An 18,252-nucleotide genomic window follows, 5' to 3' on the forward strand; every position below is an offset into this window, starting at 1 on the left:
AGAGCTGATCCTCAGCTCACCTGTGAAACGTAACACCTATTTGTAGGCTGTGGAAGGAAAAAATGCAGGACCGGGATTTAGCTTAGCAGCTCAGGTGCTTGCCTGGTAAGCATGAGGTCATAAGTTTGATCCCTGGTACAACCACAACAACAAAATTCAGACACTAGCCTAGAAAAGGGGCTCTAGGAACTCATGAATGAGGAAAAACTGGTGAGTGAATGGTGACCATGTGAATTTAACCAATCCACCTGTTTTTAGTTACCTAGTGATATGTGGTCTCAGGTTTCCTGGTAAAGCCACCCAGACCTTCATGGAGAGTGTCTGGGATTAGATCTCACCCATTCTCCAGGCTGAAGAGTGAGTTGGAGGCCCACAGCTAAGCTGAGAAGACAGAACAGGCCCCCCCCCCCAGACATAAGACTCAAATAGATGGGCCGTGAGGACCTTGTTCTGGTCACTGTAGAGCCTGTGGAGCTGAAGGAGGGGGTCTGGTACCGAAGGGCCACAGGGAGCAGTCTGTAAGGGGGGAGGCTTGGCTGGCTGGTATTATGCTGAAGAGCGTGTGGTTGGGCCAATGCAAATACATCCTGGCTCATTTTATTTTTATTTTTAAATTTTTATTGATTGATTTTACAGTACTGAGAAGAGAAATCCCTGTTCTAGTGGCAATCCTGGATGACCCTGTATGGGAACACCTGACTGGGGCACACAGGTGTAAGAGACAGAGCCCCAAGGGTAAGGCTACCTAGAGTAGGATTCCATGCTGAGGTAGGGGCAGAGGAGAGGCCACAAGTGTGGAGGAGGAGGAGGAGGTGTCAGACATGTCTCATCTTTTCAGCTGTAGGTTTCCTCATCTGTAAGATAGGGACAGGAAGGTGTCTCCAGCAGGAGAGATAGACAAATAAAAGGATGGGTAGAGAAATGAAGAGCAAAGAGCTAAGGGAACCAGGAAAGAGGGAAAAGATGCTTCTAAGCACTTGGTTGTAGATATTTGCTGTACCTTGATGCAAGAGGCTGCTTTGTCTCCTGGACCTGCAAGACAAGACCCACAGATTCTCTGCCCCAGAAGTTTGCTGTGGAACGTTGAGATGGTTGAAGAGAATGTCTTTGTATCAACGGAAAGGGGTGGAAGCTACACTGAAGGGATTCTGAGGTGCTGCTTGCTCCCTCTCCCCTTTTCGGAGCTGGAGATTAAACCCAGGGTTTACACCTGCCAGGCAGCCTGCCACTGAACTATGCCCCTGGCCTACTTGATGTAGTTTGAATGTCCCCCTCCAAAACGCATGTTGAAACTTAATCCCCAATGCAAATATTGGAAGGTGTAGCTTACTAAGAGGTGTTTGGACCTCATGAATGCATTAATGATTTTCAGTTGTAGCAGCACAAATACACTAAAATAACTGTGTTAATTGGCTGGGAAACAATGAGTGCCTTGCTTTTGCCTGGTGTGCACAGTTTCCCAGCCTTCTGGGTCAAACACTGAAATTGGAGATATGACTGTCAGATAGGGCTTTCAGGAACTAGCTGCACACCACAGTAGGCAACATAAGGAGTTTAATAAAGTACCATATACAGAAGTTTGGGTGTACATGAGACAGTGGGTTTCCAGTTTAAGAGCTGGTAACAACAAGATACCATATTCCCCTTCCCCACCACCATCCTACCCCTTCATAATTGGTCACCATCATTCTGTTTGTACCCGACAAACTTGGTCCTCCCTAATGTACCCCTAGTGTGTCTCCTCCTCCACAGTGGACCAGGCCAGGAGGCCCTCCTTTAGGAATCCTGAGTGTGCACTATAATTACAAAGGATGGCCATTGCAGCACCATCAGTAAAAGCTAATTGCTGGTCAAAACAAAATGACCTGTGTATGGGACAGGCTAAGTACAGTCTGTCTACATTAAGCAGAGTAGATGCTAAAGGAGTGAGGGGGCTGTGTGCATCCCCCAGGCAGTCCATGGGGAAAGCAGTCTATCAGGCAGTGTGTACAACCCAAGGTCACTCTGGAGAAATGAGCTAACAAATACGGTTTGCGACAGGGAAACACAGGAGCTGTACCAATTATTAACCATCCATATGTTTGGCATGTGAGCAATCAGATTTTAGTGTATGTGCTGCTGAAGTGAGCACGTGACCAATCAAAGGTAGTACTTCCAATATATATTTTATATGCTTTTTAGTATCTTGTTTTACACTAAGCACACAATTCCTTTAAAAGCAATTTATATAAAGACATGATAGATACATATATATGCAAAGGAATAATGCACCAAAAAACATGCCAGTGTTCTTGTCTGCTACTTGGCAATTGCTATGATTCAGTGAACATTCATGGGGCACAACCAATGTGCTAAAGATTAGAAGGGTACTAACTGGCACAGCCTGCCCCCAGAATGCTCACCATCTCCAAGAAGCAGATAGGGATGCTGGATGTATCCACCTACCTATGGCAAGACGGTGGGGATGAGCGGGCAGATACCAATGGCCACAGCAGCAGTGGGCAGTGAGTAGCAGTGACAAGGCCCTGACACCTCCTGCAGGAGCAACACAAGGGACAGAGAGGAGGGCAGACCCTCTGGGCAGAGAGCTGGGTGGGGAGGATATTCTTGTCTGCACTGGTTGTGCAGAAGGAATGGTGGGCAGGAACATGCTAGACTGAACAGTCTCCAAAGATGTGGATGCCATTACACAAGTCCTGAGAAATATGCAAGCCAGTGGGAGAGAAGGTTGGAGAGGCAACAGTGCACACTGGTATGAGTCGTGGGGCAGTGCCAAGGTAAGTGGATGTACAGTGATTTACCCGAGGGGCGGGTATGCAGTTTTCATCTCTCATGGCCAAGAAAATGCATCCTCCAGATGGATCCGAGGCACAAAGGACTTGTTCAGCTCTCCTCACCCACTGACCTGGAGGGCAAGACCATGGGGTTCTCAGAGATGCCAGGGAGGGTCCACTGATCAGAAGGGGACCAACAGTGCCCCTGAGAGAGGCAGGGCTGCTCAGGGAGCCTGGGAGTCTGTGACAGAGGGGCAGCGGACAAGAGGCCTCAAACTCTAAAGCCCAGAACTGCATGTTCTGTTGATAACAGAAAATCCCCAGGTGAGAAAGCAGCTATGCTTTTCCTCACAGGCCAACTTTGACAGGTCCTGGTTGCCTGGAACACCATGATGAGAAGGAGTCTGAAGCCACATCTAAAATTTCTGGGAAACAGGGCCATGGTGAGGGATGTGGGCCACTGCAGGAATGTCCTGAGTTTGCAGTCCTGAGGTCTTTCAAGGTCACAGGTGACAATGATGACCCTGCAGGTGGGTCATCACTGCAGTGTCCTCACTAGCCAGTTCTGAGTAGGCAATGTAAGGTGCACCAGCACCCAGTGGCTTCCTGCTAAAGAATAGTAGCTGAGTCCTGGGTACACAGGCTCTCCACACCTTCAAGGAGATAGACTGCATGTTCTCCTCCATAGTGACAGCCTATACCCATTTGTGTGCAGGGGATGTGGGGGAGTCCAGCTAACAGCAGCCCAGGCTAAAGGGTCTCTCGCTTTCCTGAGTCTCAGGTGAACTTCCTTCAATTCCTGTAAGGAGAAGAAAAGTTGGCATCAGTCAAGAATCCTGCACATGACACTGGTCAGGGGCACCCCTATCCTGACGGGCACAGCTCTGAGCTTGAGCTCCCAGATCTGTCACAGGAAGCCTAGTTAAGCATATACAGGATAAGAGGCCCAGAGAATATTTTATATGGTAGAACATGGTAGACAAAAGCCCAAGCTTACAGAACCAGAGCCATGTCTTTCTCCAGAGACTGTGATCCCCAGCCTGGCCCATGAGGAGGTTTATGGAAGACAGGGAGGGCCAAAGGAGGTGCCTGAACTAGCAGGTGGAGTCAGGGAGGCTATAGGCCTGTCCAATCCACTGAAGAGGGCCCAAAGAGGGCAACAAGGAAATGGCAGGGTCTGGGGTGATGGGAGGACGGAATGTTGGGTCATTGATCTCCAGTCTTTCCCCAGCCCATGCAACCATGCCTGTACGCACGAATGAGGTCTCCATCGCCGACCTGGAGCTGAGTGCTGTTCCTCTTCTCCAGCTCCTGCAGTACTGACTGTTCAAATGCCAGGGCAGCAACACGGCTGAAGAATGCCTTCACATTCTCTCCTGGAGACCCATGGGACAGCTGTGACCCCAGCTGTAGCTCTAGATACTTACGGGTGCCAGAACAGCCCACCCTCAATCAGGAGTGTGGCTCCTTCTAGATTATTTTGACAGTAACAGTGACATGTGGGGGTGTGGCCTTACCCACCCATGGGCCCATTACAGTGCCAGGGGTAGGACCTTTCAAAACCTGACTTCAGCCCCACCCCCACTCCCTCAGACCTCTAAGCCTTTGTTTCTTGAAGCTACTCTTCCAATCAGTTGCTCCTGAGCATCTACTATACTATGGGCCAGTGCTGGGCCTGGCAGAATTCAGGACAGATATGTGCCTGCTTTCCTGTAACTATACACTGTTGGCTCTTACGTGGAGTCTGAGCATCCTCCTCCAGCTATCAGGGAGGAGGCTAGGTTCCTGCATCCAGCACAAACAGCCTACACTGTGGTCCTACTTGACCAGTACTGAGTTATCAGTGAATTCCCCTGTTACTCTGCTCAGGGAGGATGATGAGTCTTTGCAGGGCAAGGGGGAAGCTTACGGGAAGGAGCAGCAGAGAGCACCAGAAACGAAAACTGCTGGGTGTCTGTGGTAGAGGGAGCTACTCAGCTCTCACTCAGTCCCTGGCCAAATGCCTGCTGTGCCTGCTTGCCTGGGACCAGGACCACTGGGCCTAACCCTGAGTCCCCTGAATCTCTGGACCTACCATGTGCTAGGCACCACACATTATTTCAATTATTTTTATTAGTCCATGTTTACAACACATAATGATTATATTCATCATAGGGAGTTGGAACATGCACATAACACATCTGAAGTGTTCTTCTATTTAATCTCCCCCATGACCTGTGTATTCAAAGTCTGTTCTTTGCTTTTTTGCACTTTCTAATTTTTCCTCAGGAAATACATATACCCTTAATAATAAAAAATATTTTCTCATTAAAAATAAGGTAAACTGGGTGCAGTAGCACATGCATGCCTGTTAATCCTAGCTACTTGGGAGGCTGAGGCAGGAGAACTGCAAGTTCAAGATCAGTCTAGACAACCCAGCAAGACCCTAGCTGAAAATCAAATGGGCTGGGAGAGAGATAGAGATAGAGATGGAAGTAGAGGTAGGGATAGGGATCGCGGTAGGGTTATAAGTAGGGTAGAAATAGAGAGTTGTCACCCTGCTTCCCATATGGGGAGATTGGACCTGCTGGGCATCTAGCCTAGGACTGGTAAGGACCAGTGTCACTATTCTTCACATCCATGGGACACACTTCCCAGTGGCCTAGAGGAGACCACTGTAAAGCAACAGAAGGTGTTGCCAGTCACCAGCATAGCCAAGTTGTGAACCAGCACTGAAGGCAAGGCAAGAACCCCCACAGCACACTGGGCCCACACAATAGCCTATGCTCCCCCCCACTAAGTCCCTTGCCCCACTCACCTGTCTTGGCTGACACTGACCAGTATTCAGCCTGCATCTCATTGGCCAGGTGCACAGCCTCTGCTTCAGCCTGCTCACATGCTGCCCCTGACTGGGAGAAGCAGCCCTTGCTGACCCAGTGCCCAGACCTACGGGTGGCCCCTGGGGTCACAGCTGCACTCTTCTCACCATGGCATCTCTCTTCCCCACCCTCACTCCCATTTCCCAGCGTGGGCAGACAGGGCAGTCCCGGTGCATGCATGCTGCATGCCTTGGGGTGACACTTCAGTGGTCCACAGGCAAATCTGGGTGTCAACAGTCCCATTCTTAGGAGACAGAACAGGGAACCTGAGTTCCCCTGACTTGAAGCTCCAAGGCCTGGGGTCTTTGAATGCTAATACTAGGCATGTCAATGTCACATGCTGTTCCTCACACTTGGGTTGCAAGCACAGGCATTTTTCCAAGAGGCAACCAGGCTTCCAGTTCTACTCTGCTCACCAGAAGGTCCTTTTTGGTTCCCACGAGGAAGATAAAGCAGGATCCCACCTCATTCTCCCTTAGTGCATCCTCCAGCCACTGCCTGTAATGCACAGAGGAGAGATTGCCCGAGGGTCATCTAAACCTACCTAAGGGTGCATGAGGAGGACAATGGTATTGGATAGTGTTATGGTTTGTATTTGGATGTCCCCTAAAAGCCTCAATCAGCCATGTGGGCAGGCTTCTAGAATTTGTGGTCCAATGCTGGGATTATAGGGGTGAATGCTATATCCACCCTGGGGTGGGTGGCCTACATGCAATATAAGGAACAGAGTCTTTTGTCCATGCTTCTCCCTTTTTGCTCTTATTTGTTGTCTTTCACCCTGAACTGTTGCACCTCTGCCACACCATCTGCCTTGGAGCCAGCTGATTATGGATTGAAACCTCCACAAACTGTTAGCTAAATTTTGAGTGTTGCATATTTTGTCTCAGCAATGAGAGAAAAATAACAGACAGAAAAAGACAGACAGAAAAAAAGACAGAATTTGGTACCAGAGAAGTGGGATCATTGCTGTGACTATACCTGACCATGTAGTTCAAAAGCTTTTGAGAATGGCTTGTGGGAAGAGTTTAGAAAGGTTTGGAGATGTCACCTGAAATAGTGCTGGAATGCCTTAGGCTGTTGTGTATGGGAGATCTGGTCAGAGCTCAGAAGACCAGAAGGCTGACAGAAATCATGCTGTTAAAGACCAGGTATAGGAGGTTTCTGCTGGGAAGAAGAATTGCACTGGTTGTTGGAGTTCAGATGATGTGTGTTATGGTTTGGCAAGAAGTCTGTACTTTGCTCATGTCTAAAGACTTTGCCTGAGACTAAGATTAAGGGTGGTTGACTTTAATTTGGCAGAAGAAATTTCAAGGCAGCCAAATGTTAAGGCTGCGGCATGGCTATTGTTGGGGGCTTTTAGCCACATTTATGTTGAGAATCAAGAGCAAAGAGCCCAGCAGGATGATTTAAAATGTTGTGAGTTTGGCCAGAAAGGAGCTCCAATTAAGCCGTGGATTGCAAAGGTAGAGCTGAAGATATCCCAATTGCTGAAGAACAGAAAATATAAAAGATGGCCTGAGGGCATCACAAGAAGCAGCAAGTCTCCACCCTTTGCAGTCTCAAAACTACAAAAGTGAAAGACTTTGCTTTGAGGAGAAAGCTGAAGAGCATCATGTTCCAGAATAGCAGTAGCCACACTATGTTTCCAGGATGGTGGTGGTGCCCACACCAAGCTCCAGAATGGTGGTGGCATAGAGAATTTGTTCATTAGAATCAGATTCGGAATGCCCAGTGATCCAGGCACTTGATCCCTACAGCCAAGAGAGAAGAAATCCTGGCCACAGACCTTGGCATCATCCACATAGTGCTGGTTTTAGGCACATGCAGAATGCAAAAGTTCTGAGGTTAAAAGGGTTTTTACCCAATTTCAGGCCTTGGAGCCCAGGTAGTGTGCTCCTGGAAGGGCAATGCATGAGGCTGTGCGTTTGAAGTGAAAAATGTAGCGGAGAACCAGGAAATTTGGAAAAGCCAGGAACATGGATCATTTAAGGAAAGCAGCAAGGATTGAGCAGAGTGGGCCTAAAAGAGAAGCTCTGGAAGCTAAAACCACTAGAAATGCCATAGGGGCATACTCATGCAAGCTTTTTGGAGCTCACAACTTACCACAGATTGCTTCATATCGAATTACAGAACTTACTGTTTGCCCTGAATATTTTTTTTGTCTTATTGAGACAGGGACTCTCTATGAAGTTCAGGCTGGCCTTGAGTTCACTTTATAGCCCAGGCTGGTCTTAAATTCCCAATGATCCTCCTGCCTCAACCTCCCAAGTGCTGGGATTATAGGTGTGAGCCACCACAGCTGCCTTGCCTTGATGCATTTTAGATTTGCTTTGGTACCATCCTTTGTATTCCCCTGTTCACACCATTTGGAATGGTAATGTTTATCTTGTGACACTGAATGTTGGAAGTGTTTAACTTTCATTTGTACAGGGGCTCATAGCTAAGAGTTTGCCTTATATCTTGGAATAGACTTGGGACTTTTCAGCAGTGCTGAAACTATTAAGACTTTAGCAACTCTTGGAGATGGACTAAATGACTTTTGCAGAAAGGGAGGTCCAGGGGTGAAGTTTATGGTTTGTGTATGGATGTCCCCTCAAATCCTCATGCAGTCATGGGGGCAGGCTTCTAGAATTTGTGACTGATATGGTTCAATGCTGGGATTAGGGGTGTAAGTGCTATACCCACCCTAGGGTGGGTAGCCTACATACAAGAGACAGAAAGAATCTCTATATGCTGCCCCCTTTTTTGTTCTTGTTATTTTTGATATCTTTCCATGAACTGTTGCTCTTCTGCCACACCATCCTGCTTTGGAGCCAGCTCCACAAACTGTGAGCTAAGTAAAGCTTTCCTTCTTTAATTTTGGGTATAGGGTATTTTGTCTCAGCAACAAGAGGAAAATAACTAATACACATAGAGACTCAGGTCCTTCCCAGTGCTGGAAGCACTGAGCTGGGAGACAGAGGGAAGCCCCTGGCCAACAATGGCTAAGTGGGATGCTGGTCTTACAGCCAGAATGGCCTTAGTGGGACCTGAGTAGGGTGGGAATACAAAAGCATTGGTCAGGTCATGAAGACCTGTTCTCATCCTTTGAGCTTTTATCACCTGGAATGATCACTCTAGAGTCTCTCTCCGGGTATGGAGGAAATTAGATGTGAATGTCCCAAACAAACATAAAGTGAGAAGGTGAGGTAGCTTTTGGTCCGTTAGATTCCTGACAGAAGCAAGATGGTCTCTTGGAATTGGCTGCATTGTTCAAAACAGTAATGGCTGGCTGGGAATTTAGGACAGTGGCATAAGCAACTGCATGGCATGTGTAAGGTCATGAGTTCAAACCCTGGTACAAGAAACAAAAAAAACTTCACATTTTGCCAGGGATTTGGCTCAGCAGTATAAGCACCTGCCTGACAAGCATGAGGTCATGATTTTGATCCCCTGTACCAAAAAACAACCTTGAAACAAAACAGCAAGGGCCAAAGTCACATCCCTTCAGACAGAACTGGCTATCAGAGCCCAGGGCAGAGTGAACATTTGGCATTTTTCATGCAAAAATTATAAGGTCTTCTAGGATGGTGACAGCAGGATAACAAAATGAGCAAGCCTAGCAGAGCACTAGCCTGGTGCAAATGCCCCCTTGAGGGTTAAGGAGGCAATGGGACAATAAACAGTTTATGGGCAATCGATCTTAACACAGGAGCCCAAAGCCACCATAAAGGGACTAGCCCAATGGCCTGGGTCTGCAGAGCCTTTTCAGGAGCTTTCTGAACCCAGGTGCCCCAAAGGGGTCACAGAGACTGGAATTACTTACCTGGTATGCTCTAGAGTCTGCACGTCAGAGAGGTCAAAGGTGGTGATGATCACTGGACACATGGGGGAAAGCCAACAGTCAGTCAGTGACAGGTGAGGCCAACACACTGTGACAAAGGAGAGCTCTCCCCCTCAAGCACCTGTTCAGGTCTGGAACGCAACTGTGGACCTTACAGTCCAGCTATAGGGAATTTAGGGAGGACAGATGAGGCAAATGTGGATCATGTGGACTTTGGCATCAGCGACCCTCTGCTGTTACAGGAGAGGGAGCTTGGGAAAGGGTTTTAAATGCAGAGAGCTTCAGTTTGCCCATCTATAAAATAATGATAATGATATGCCTAACTCTCAGGGTTGCTGCCAGGATAAACAAAGGCAGCTGGGTTTTCTGTTTGTTTTTTTTTTTAAGGCAGCTATTTTGAAAAGCTTTTAGTCCAAGGCCTGATCTAGGACAGATTCTTAAAAATTAATATTTAATAAGCTAACTAACTTTGCAGGCTTGCAGGGCCTTCACACTGAGTTACATCCCTGGCCCTATTATTTTTTATTCTAAGACAAGGTTGTTCTTATAAGTTGGAACTGATGATTCTCTTGCCTCAGCCTCTCAGAGTGCTGAGATTAAAGGTGTGTACCATCACACCTGGCAAGACCTTCAATCAGTGGCAGCTATGGATGTAATAACAATCAGCAACAACCAGATTAAGGAAAATGACTTCTAGATGGTCAGAGCTGTGGCTTATAGTCATGGTGTCCTCTACTGATGCCTTCAGTTGTGAGCAGGCTGGACAATGGCTTGATTGTGGGAGAGTCCCAATGCTCCCATGACAGAGGGGAACAGAGAAAAGCTCACTGGTAACATGGGGGCAATGGCAGTCTGGCTGCTGCTTGCAGAAGTGTGCCAGGCACCTTACAGCTCTAGTCCTGTGGAGGTAGAATCTCCTTGGGAATAGAGAGGCCTGGAGAGCAAAAGCTGAAGGAGGTCACAGTGGATGTGGCTCAGCTGAAGTTCCAATCCTTAGCTGAGTTACTCATGGATTAGTACATGTTTTTATTCCTTTCAAACCTGAATGATTTAGTAGTATAAGAATCACAAAACTATGATTCTTATACTACTAGTGAGTACATGTAATTGTGCCTTGAGTCTGGTTTGAAATCCTTTTGACAGTTCTCCCATGTCCTACTGAAATCCATTTCTGTCTGCTTCTGGGAGGGTGGTGTCCAAGTGGTAAGTTTCTGTTGCCATCTCTGCTGTGAGACTGGCCCAGTACCAAGGCTGCACTTAGCCATGTTGGTGATGGACACTGAGCACCTGGGACCTGCCAGTCCTGCAAAGGTCCACTTTTCATTCTTCCTGTCTGGCTTAGCTTCCTCCTCCTAAGATAGGACAAACCTTTGCCCACCTCCTCTTGGAATGTTACGCTGTCCCTCTTTTCCTGAATCCCAGGACAAACAAATCCTTCTCTCAGAATCTTCCTGATATGAAAGCTGGGGCTGAGAGGTACAGCCAGAACCCACCATGACAGACTCCAAAGGGTGTGACTGTCAAAGCTACCCAAGGCCCCAGCTTGGAGGCAGCTTTTCTGTTCCCAAGTACTGGCTAGGGTGATTTCTCAGTAGTTCACAGGGAACAGAAAACTGGTGCCTGTGTAGAGGACCTGGGCTTCCTGCTGTTGTGTCCAGTGGGGAGGCCCCTGCTGTATATCCCACCATCACACACAGCTGCTTACCCTGGGCACCCCGGTAATAGGCAGATGCGATGCACTTGAACTTCTCCTGCCCTGCTGTGTCCCAGCTGAGCCATGAAGGGGGAGAAAGGAAAACAGTGGTGGTAGGTTAAGCAATCACAGTATTCTGAGTCAACAGGTTAGGGAGACCACAGGAGGGAGCCTCACACACAAGTACCAGCTGTGCCAGCTGTGTGGGCTTCAGGAAGTGCTTGTGTGAGCCAGCTATACCTATCTCCAGCTCCTCCTGGTGATCCCTCTGGGGTGCCCCAGGAGGAACTCTTTTGTTGGAGTCACAGTTTATGGATTAGGGGCATAGTATTAGCAGTTCTGCTGCCAGATGAATGGAGCTGCAGCTCAGTCCCTACTAACTGTGACATTACAAAGGAATGTATGCTCTACAGTGTGACTTGCTCCCTTTGAATGGTACTAGTGCTCTGGGCCATGGCTCTACTACTTGCTCATGAGTAATTGGGACACTGTTTCCCTTTCTGTACTGTTGCTTCCTGGGTAAAGGATGGGGATGCCTCATAAGGACATGGTTTATATTTCCTGGGTGACTCTCTTTAGTTGGCCCTGGCTCTCTGGAGTAACATACCAAGAAGGACTTAGAAGCTGAGCCCTGGCTTCACAGAAAAGAATACAACATTAGATTTATGCTGTTTACCACAGCCACAGTAGAGAAAATGGGATGGCGCACATGAGATTTATTTGCTCTGGTTTATAGCAAGGCGTGGGGTCAGTATGTAGGCACGAGTCTGAAATCTAATCCTTAATCCTTTCTTAAAGTTGACAGGTCAAAATTTAACTTTTCACAGTAAACCAAACAGGAGACAAACCATGAATATGACACCAATGGTCTGAGATTTTTTTTCAAGTGATCCCATGTGATACAAACTTTTTGGTTATGTCCCCTCACTAATGCACTCAGTTTTCTTTTGATCTCAAAAGAATATTCTGGGTGGAGAGGTAGGGGTAGGCCTGGAGATGAGGTCAGCTGCGTGGACAGCACTGATCTCAATCTAAGACACTGAGAGACTGAGGCAGAACAGTGTTCCTGTTTTTTCCTGGTCTCTCTATAGTTGGATACAGCCTGCAGCCACAGGCAGAGCCCAGCCACTAGCTGCTGCCTACCTGGCTCCACCTGGATGGTTCTCTCTGGCTTTTTGCCTTTCTCAGCAGTCCAGACCCCTTAGTCCCTGGCATTTTCACAGCCAGTTTTGCTCTGGGATGACCCTATCCTCACTCTTGGAAAAGATGTGGCATCATCTGGCTCGAGAACTGCACTTCAGACTCAGCAGAGCATGAACTATTGAAGAATGAACCCAGTGAGGAGGAAAGGAAAGAGAACCAGAAGACAAGTGTGGAAGGAAAGAACGGGGTGGGGGGAGGGAGTTACCTCCCTACTGAGGGAAAAGGTATGAAGGGGCAGAGGAGCACATCTGAGGAGGGGGTGGATGGCATGGCCTCTACCAAAACCCTCCTCACCCAAGCCTAGCACGCAAGGACTAATCCAGTCCCACTTCATAGCTGGGGACAGTGACTCAGAGCTAATGACTTGCCGAAGTCTACCCGCCTCCTGCAGGATCACAGGAGGTCCAGGCTGGGAGAAAGCCATCATGGATGGGTGGATAGGTTAGGGTGTGAAAACCTTCCCTTGATGTGTCAAGAGCGAAGAGCAACCAGGAAACTTGGGAGCCATGAAGCCTGGTTTCTCAAAACCAGCCCAGGTCCTGCCTGTCTAGAAAGGTCCTTGCTGACAGTGGAGAAGGGGCTGTCCAAGACCTTTCCCCAAGGACTCCAGGAAGCCCACCCTCCAGCCATAAGGGAAATGACATCACACAATGGGAACTTACATCTGGAGGCTGAATGGAATCCCAGCTATCTCAAAGCGCTCAATTTCAAAGTCTACCCCAATAGTGGCCTTGTAGTCGCGATCAAAAACATTCTTGCAAAACCTGTGGGACGTGAGGATGTCATTAGAGAGGTGTCTTCACAAAAACTGCCTTGGAAGGTTTGCTCCCCAGTGAAAGTGTACAGGCAAATAAAATCCACTGATTTTAGAGAATTAAGGAGGGATGGCTCACAGAGGCCATGGATAGCCAGGTGTGTTGCTTAGCATTCTGTCACGGTAACAAACACCTGAGACAGTCAACGTATAAAAAGAAAAGGGTTTTGGTACTCAGAGTTTTAGAGATTTCAGTCCGTGACTGATGAGACCCATTGCTTGGGGCATGTGGGAAGGCAGCTGATTGCAGTGGTGACATATAGCAGGATAAAACCATTCACCTCATGACCAGGAAGCAAAAAAGAGCAAGAGGAAGGGGCCAGGATGCCAGTGTCTCCTTTGAGCACATGCTCTCAGTGACCTAAAGCCCTCTTACTCTAAGTCCTACCACTTAAAAATTCTACCACCTCCCAGTAGTGTCAAACCCTTAACACATGAACCTTGGGGGACACCTCCCTAAACCATAGCAACAGGGCAGCCAACAAGATAATGAGGAAGATGGGCTGTGGCAGCTTGCAAGGCAAACACTGTAAGTTTGCCTCCCCGAGACCCCTTTTCACTGTAAGAATACCTGAGTCTGTTCCCAGGGAGGCCAGTAGAGGGGCCAGCTGTGGCCCCAGGGGACAGTGTGATGAGTGCCAGTCTCTCGGGATGCCCTACTGTCAACCCACCATCTCTCTGATGTTTTGTCCCTCCTCCCATCTGGTGCCCACCAGGCTGAGGCAGTGGCCTGTTTCCTAGCATCTGGTTCCCACTGTGATAGTACTATCTGGGCCTCCCAGGAAGGCGTGACAACCTGGTGCTGGTGCTGTGAGGTGTGGCTGACCTGACTGAGGGAAGGCAGCCAGCAGAGCATACCTGTGGATGAGGCTGGTCTTCCCCACGTAGAGATCACCAACAACCACCACCTTGGAGAGTTTGAGCCTGGAATAAATAGGGCCATGACAACCTTAAGTATGGTTTCTAGAGCATTTTTAGCACATGCAGACACCTTTCCTTCCCTAAACTCTCTGTGATGACCCAATCCTAGATCTGAGGCAACATAGACAGCCTTGACCCTGATAAAGAATCCAGACAGCAAAACTGTGATTCTGTGACACAAGTTTTGGGCTCAAGAGCACACAGGAAGGATACTTGCTCAGTTCAGACTAGGGGCTTAGAGAGAGATTTCAGAGGACCCAACATAGGAGGACTTAAAGAAGAAAGTTAAAAAAAAGATGTTCCACACAGAGAAAACAGACCCATCCTGAGACCTCAGGCTGAAGAGTCCTGAGTATTTTGAGACAAGGAAAAGTTCACGTGGCAGAGCGTGTCAAGCAGAGCCAAACAAAAATCCCAGCACTGGGTTGCACCTGCCCAGGCTGTGTGCTTCATTTGTTTATTTCTCATTCATACACTCATTTGCTTATTCCTTTTGGTCATCTCTCCTCCACATCCCAGGTCCACAGGCTTACCCAACAGTCCCGGTGTTCCTGCGCTGGCAAGCTGCGCTGACCTGCTCATTGAAGTGCTCCTTAAGCTGCAGGGAGGCATCAGGTTTGTACCACTACAAAGAAACAGATAAATAGGTAGGCATGTCCTGCAAAACCACAGCCCTGTTAACCAAGCCAGAGACCACAGTGGTGATCTACTTCCCAGTCTTCTCATCCCTCCTCTCTGCTGAGCCACCAGGTTGTCAGCCTCATTAACTTTCTCTGTTTCTTGTCATGTTGCAGGCTGCAGAGTAGATGGTGTGAGTCAACTTCAGAGAAAGGGAAACTGAGGCACGCAAAGTAAAGGGAAGGATTTGCCTTGGAAGGTGCTATGTGGACTCAGCCTGATTTGACTGAGAATCTCTCAGGTCTGAAGTGGTGTGGCCCTAGGGTACAGGGCAGACGTGGCTACCAGTGGCCTGTGATCCTTGATGACTACAGATAGGAGGGACAGAACCCCACTTTCTGTGAAAACAAGAAGGATCTCTAGGCTGTCTCCTTGGGGTAGGGAGTTCTGGAGCCAGATACAGCCAGGCCAAATCATACCTTCACAAAATCTGGCTAGGTGACATCAGACAATCTTTCCTATCTCTTAGAGCCTTGCTATCCGGCTCTGTAAATGGAGTTCTGTCCATAAGACCTGGACTATTCTGTGCCAATTGTGCTTCCCTTCCTTTCAACTTCTAAACTAGCTCCTAGTTATCATTGTCAAGTTCCATAGGAAAGGCAATGGCTCAAATTGTGTTGTAATGGAAAATGTGGAGGAATTACTGACAGTCTGAGGCACTAAGACCCTTCCCGTGAGGGTGTAGAGAAGGAACTCGGCAGGAGGTTAAGAGGAAATAGCTGAAGACACAAAACACCCAGAGCCTACAGCTACTTCCTTCCTCCTTACCAACCTGGGCACAGAATCTAAAAGACACAAAGACCATTTGGTGGACACGTCTCCCGCATGCCTGCCCTAAGCCAATGTAGGCATCTACTGACAACAGCATCTTATGTAACTTTCAGAAATATTTTATGCATGTATTAACAATACACATATTTCTTTCTTCTTTTTTTTATCAGTTCTGAGGACCAAAGCCCACACTCTTGTGCAAGGTAAGTGTGTGTTCTACTATTGAGTTGTACCCTCAGCTCATCTTTTTTACACTCAAGAGAGTGTACCACACACACTTGACTACACACATCTCCACTTCTTGCATTTTACCTAACAATTTACTTTGGCCCTCATGGCACCTAAGAGGTACCTCATTCCTTTTGTCCATGGCAGGAAGTAGCATTACCTCTTCAACCAGCCTCCTCTCTGAGGACAGTGACATGTTTGACCTATTCTTCCTAACTGCTGTAATATCTGGCCTTGTGCACATTCTCCACCATGCCAGGGTATCTGCAGAGTAAATTTCTAGAAATGGAATGGTTGCATCAGTGGGCAGAAGCTTTTGCAAAGTTGGTAAATATAGTTCCATAGCCACCAAGAGAGGTCACATTGATTTGCATTCCCAGCTCTAGCTAATACTGGATTTTAATAAAGACAGAGGAGAGCTGTGAACCTTTTTTTTAAAGCAATATAGCAAAGAGAGAAAGGCCTCAATTTGGGATCTAGAAGTTAAGAGTGCTGGGATTTAATTTTTAATTTTTTTGTGGCATTTGGGATCAAACCCAGGACCTAGAACATGCTACGCAAGGGCTGTATCACTGAGCTATCCCTCTAGCTCCTGGATAACAGTAATAATAATGACAACAGTAACTGCACAAAACCTCAAGGAGGCTCCTGTTTCCAATTGGCTAGGGAGACAATGTAAGAGGTAATAGCCTCTAGGCTCTAAGAGTAACTTGCTAATGGTTATGAAACTTAATGACAGAATGGAGATTCACATGTAGGACCATCTGACTGACCTACAGTCACACTGCTGCCTTGTCTCACCATTGTCCTACTCTGGACAAAGTGAAGATCTAGTCTTCTAGCTTCTCAGGAAGACAGACCTCCTGATTCACCTGCTTTATATCTGGTGGTGAGGATACCACCTCAAGATTACGAGAAGAGTACAAATAAAAAAAGGGTAGCCTAGTAACTCTACCTTAGGGAAGGTGTCAATGATGCGGTCCCTGCTCACAGTGGGTCCTAAAGGTGTCAGGGAGGATCTCATTCTTCCAAAGCCCTATGGAACCAATGAGGGAAAAGAGAACGTTAAATGCAGTTTATAGGTGGTCACTGTTTTGGATTAGCCTATGGCATTAGGCCCCAACACACCAGATCAAGCCAGATGGAATCACTCAGGCTATGTGTCACATGATCAAACTAGACTCTGAACTGGGCCAGTTAAAAAAACAAAAACCAAAACAAAACACCAACAGGTTTACAGCTTTCAATCAAAAGGGACCAGTTTACCTGAGCCATCATGATAAAGAAAGCCTGTTGGTTTTAAACCTAGTAACTTTAAATCAACCAATCTGCTTTTTATTCTGTTTCTATTTTCCTTAGTCTTTTTCTATTTATAAAAGTAATCTTTGCTTAGTGCATCAGAATATTCAGTGCATCTTACAGAATGATATGTTGTCTGATTCTAGAACCACAAATAAAGCCAATTAAGATTTTTTAATTTAACTGTTATTTTTTGCAGGGAGGGACCAGGAATCGAACTCATGACCTTGCACTTGCCAGACAGGAGCTATATCCCCGGTCCTGTTATTTTATCTTTTCACAAGAATTAGAGAGCTGTGCAAATCTCCAAAGATGTAACTATAAGTTTCTGCCTAACTTTTCATTAGCTTTAAAGTTAGATCTGGCCTCCCTCTTTATCAAGAACATCGGAGAGAGGTCACCTGGACACAGGAAGTCAGGCTATCTCTTTTAAGGTGCAGGTGGCATGGACAGGGGTGCTGCTCCACCCTCCGTGGGAATCTGAAAACTCGGTTCTCTCCCAAACAAACGTCTAAGCAGGAGGGGCTCTCTCTCAGCTTAAACTCCGTGATGGGTGATGGCTTTGGGTGTCCTGGGGCTTTTAGGCTTCAAGCTTTTTCTGTTGTCCTCACCCAGCCCTGCCCCTCGAGCTTATTCAACATCCCTCCAGATTCTTTTCACGTGCAGCTCCCCCTCCCCCAACAATGGGTCTGATCAAGGCCAGCTGTTGTCCTCCCTCAGACCTGACTGTCTTCGAGAACCAGCACTGGCCTGACACGGGATGGGTGCTCAAGAAATGATTAATTCCGGGACTGTAGGCCGTAGATTTTGGCAGAGGATAGGGCGCTCTGGAGACCACAACCTCTGCATTGTGCCTGCACTGGGGCGGGCAGAGGGTAGGACAGAGAAGGCGAGTGGACTGACTTACCACGCCTGCGAAGGCTCAGGGCTCCGAGCGGCCTAGTACTGTAGAGCTGCGCGGGATCACCACGGCAACATGGGTCACGCGGGACCTGCGGGCGTTGGACGAATCCGGGACGCTGGGGGCTGCGTGTGGGTGGGACTGACTTTGGAAAGTCCTGCAAGCAGTTTGCACAAGGGATCACCATAGCAACGAGAGCGTCCCAGGGGTCTGGGCCTAGCAGCCAAAGGAAACACTTCCGGACGCTGCGGCTGCAGCGCTGGAGATCACCATGGCAACGATAGCTTGC

At 47.8% G+C, this 18,252-nt stretch overlaps 2 protein-coding genes across 10 annotated transcripts in view; one reads left to right on the forward strand and one right to left on the reverse strand.

Moving 5' to 3' along the window:
- Window positions 1–1,537: 1,537 nt before the first annotated feature.
- On the reverse strand, window positions 1,538–18,145 carry Rab36 (RAB36, member RAS oncogene family). 9 transcript variants are annotated; one of them, XR_010039701.1, is made up of 11 exons: window positions 17,970–18,145; window positions 16,719–16,799; window positions 14,620–14,711; window positions 14,024–14,089; window positions 13,014–13,115; window positions 11,161–11,225; window positions 9,438–9,489; window positions 6,049–6,130; window positions 5,572–5,662; window positions 4,031–4,196; window positions 1,538–3,573 (listed from the first exon to the last, which is right to left on the reverse strand). XR_010039701.1 is itself a non-coding variant. In XM_005007244.4 (11 exons), exons 2-11 carry the CDS (start codon window positions 16,785–16,787, stop codon window positions 3,430–3,432), a joined length of 861 nt encoding a protein of 286 aa, XP_005007301.1. In that variant the 5' UTR covers window positions 16,788–16,799; window positions 17,970–18,145; the 3' UTR covers window positions 1,538–3,429. The 9 variants fall into 9 exon arrangements, 7 of the variants coding, with proteins under 7 accessions (XP_005007301.1, XP_003478077.1, XP_023416561.1 ...); XR_010039702.1 differs by having other exon boundaries at window positions 4,021–4,196; XM_005007244.4 differs by having other exon boundaries at window positions 4,053–4,150.
- Window positions 14,707–18,252, forward strand: part of Rsph14 (radial spoke head 14 homolog) — an 84,409-nt gene continuing 80,863 nt past the window's right edge. Inside the window, exons 1-2 of the mRNA XM_063225873.1 lie at window positions 14,707–15,005; window positions 15,706–15,738. The gene's annotated coding sequence lies outside the window, so the exon portion shown is untranslated. The remainder of the gene's footprint in view (window positions 15,006–15,705; window positions 15,739–18,252) is intronic.

The sequence above is a fragment of the Cavia porcellus genome, unplaced genomic scaffold (assembly GCF_034190915.1).
Source record: "Cavia porcellus strain 051 isolate PalLab524CR breed Dunkin Hartley unplaced genomic scaffold, mCavPor4.1 scaffold_16, whole genome shotgun sequence".
Taxonomy (NCBI): domain Eukaryota; kingdom Metazoa; phylum Chordata; class Mammalia; order Rodentia; family Caviidae; genus Cavia; species Cavia porcellus.

Bases quoted from the DNA above. Each gene is read 5' to 3' on its own strand.
- Rab36 (XM_005007244.4), bottom strand. From the start codon at position 16,787: ATGAGATCCTCCCTGACACCTTTAGGACCCACTGTGAGCAGGGACCGC. The intron at 14,712-16,718 runs GTAGAGTTACTA...GTTTCTTTGTAG, and splicing joins TCATTGACACCTTCCCTAAG to TGGTACAAACCTGATGCCTC. The intron at 6,131-9,437 runs GTAAGTAATTCC...TGTGCATTACAG, and splicing joins CAGACTCTAGAGCATACCAG to GCAGTGGCTGGAGGATGCAC.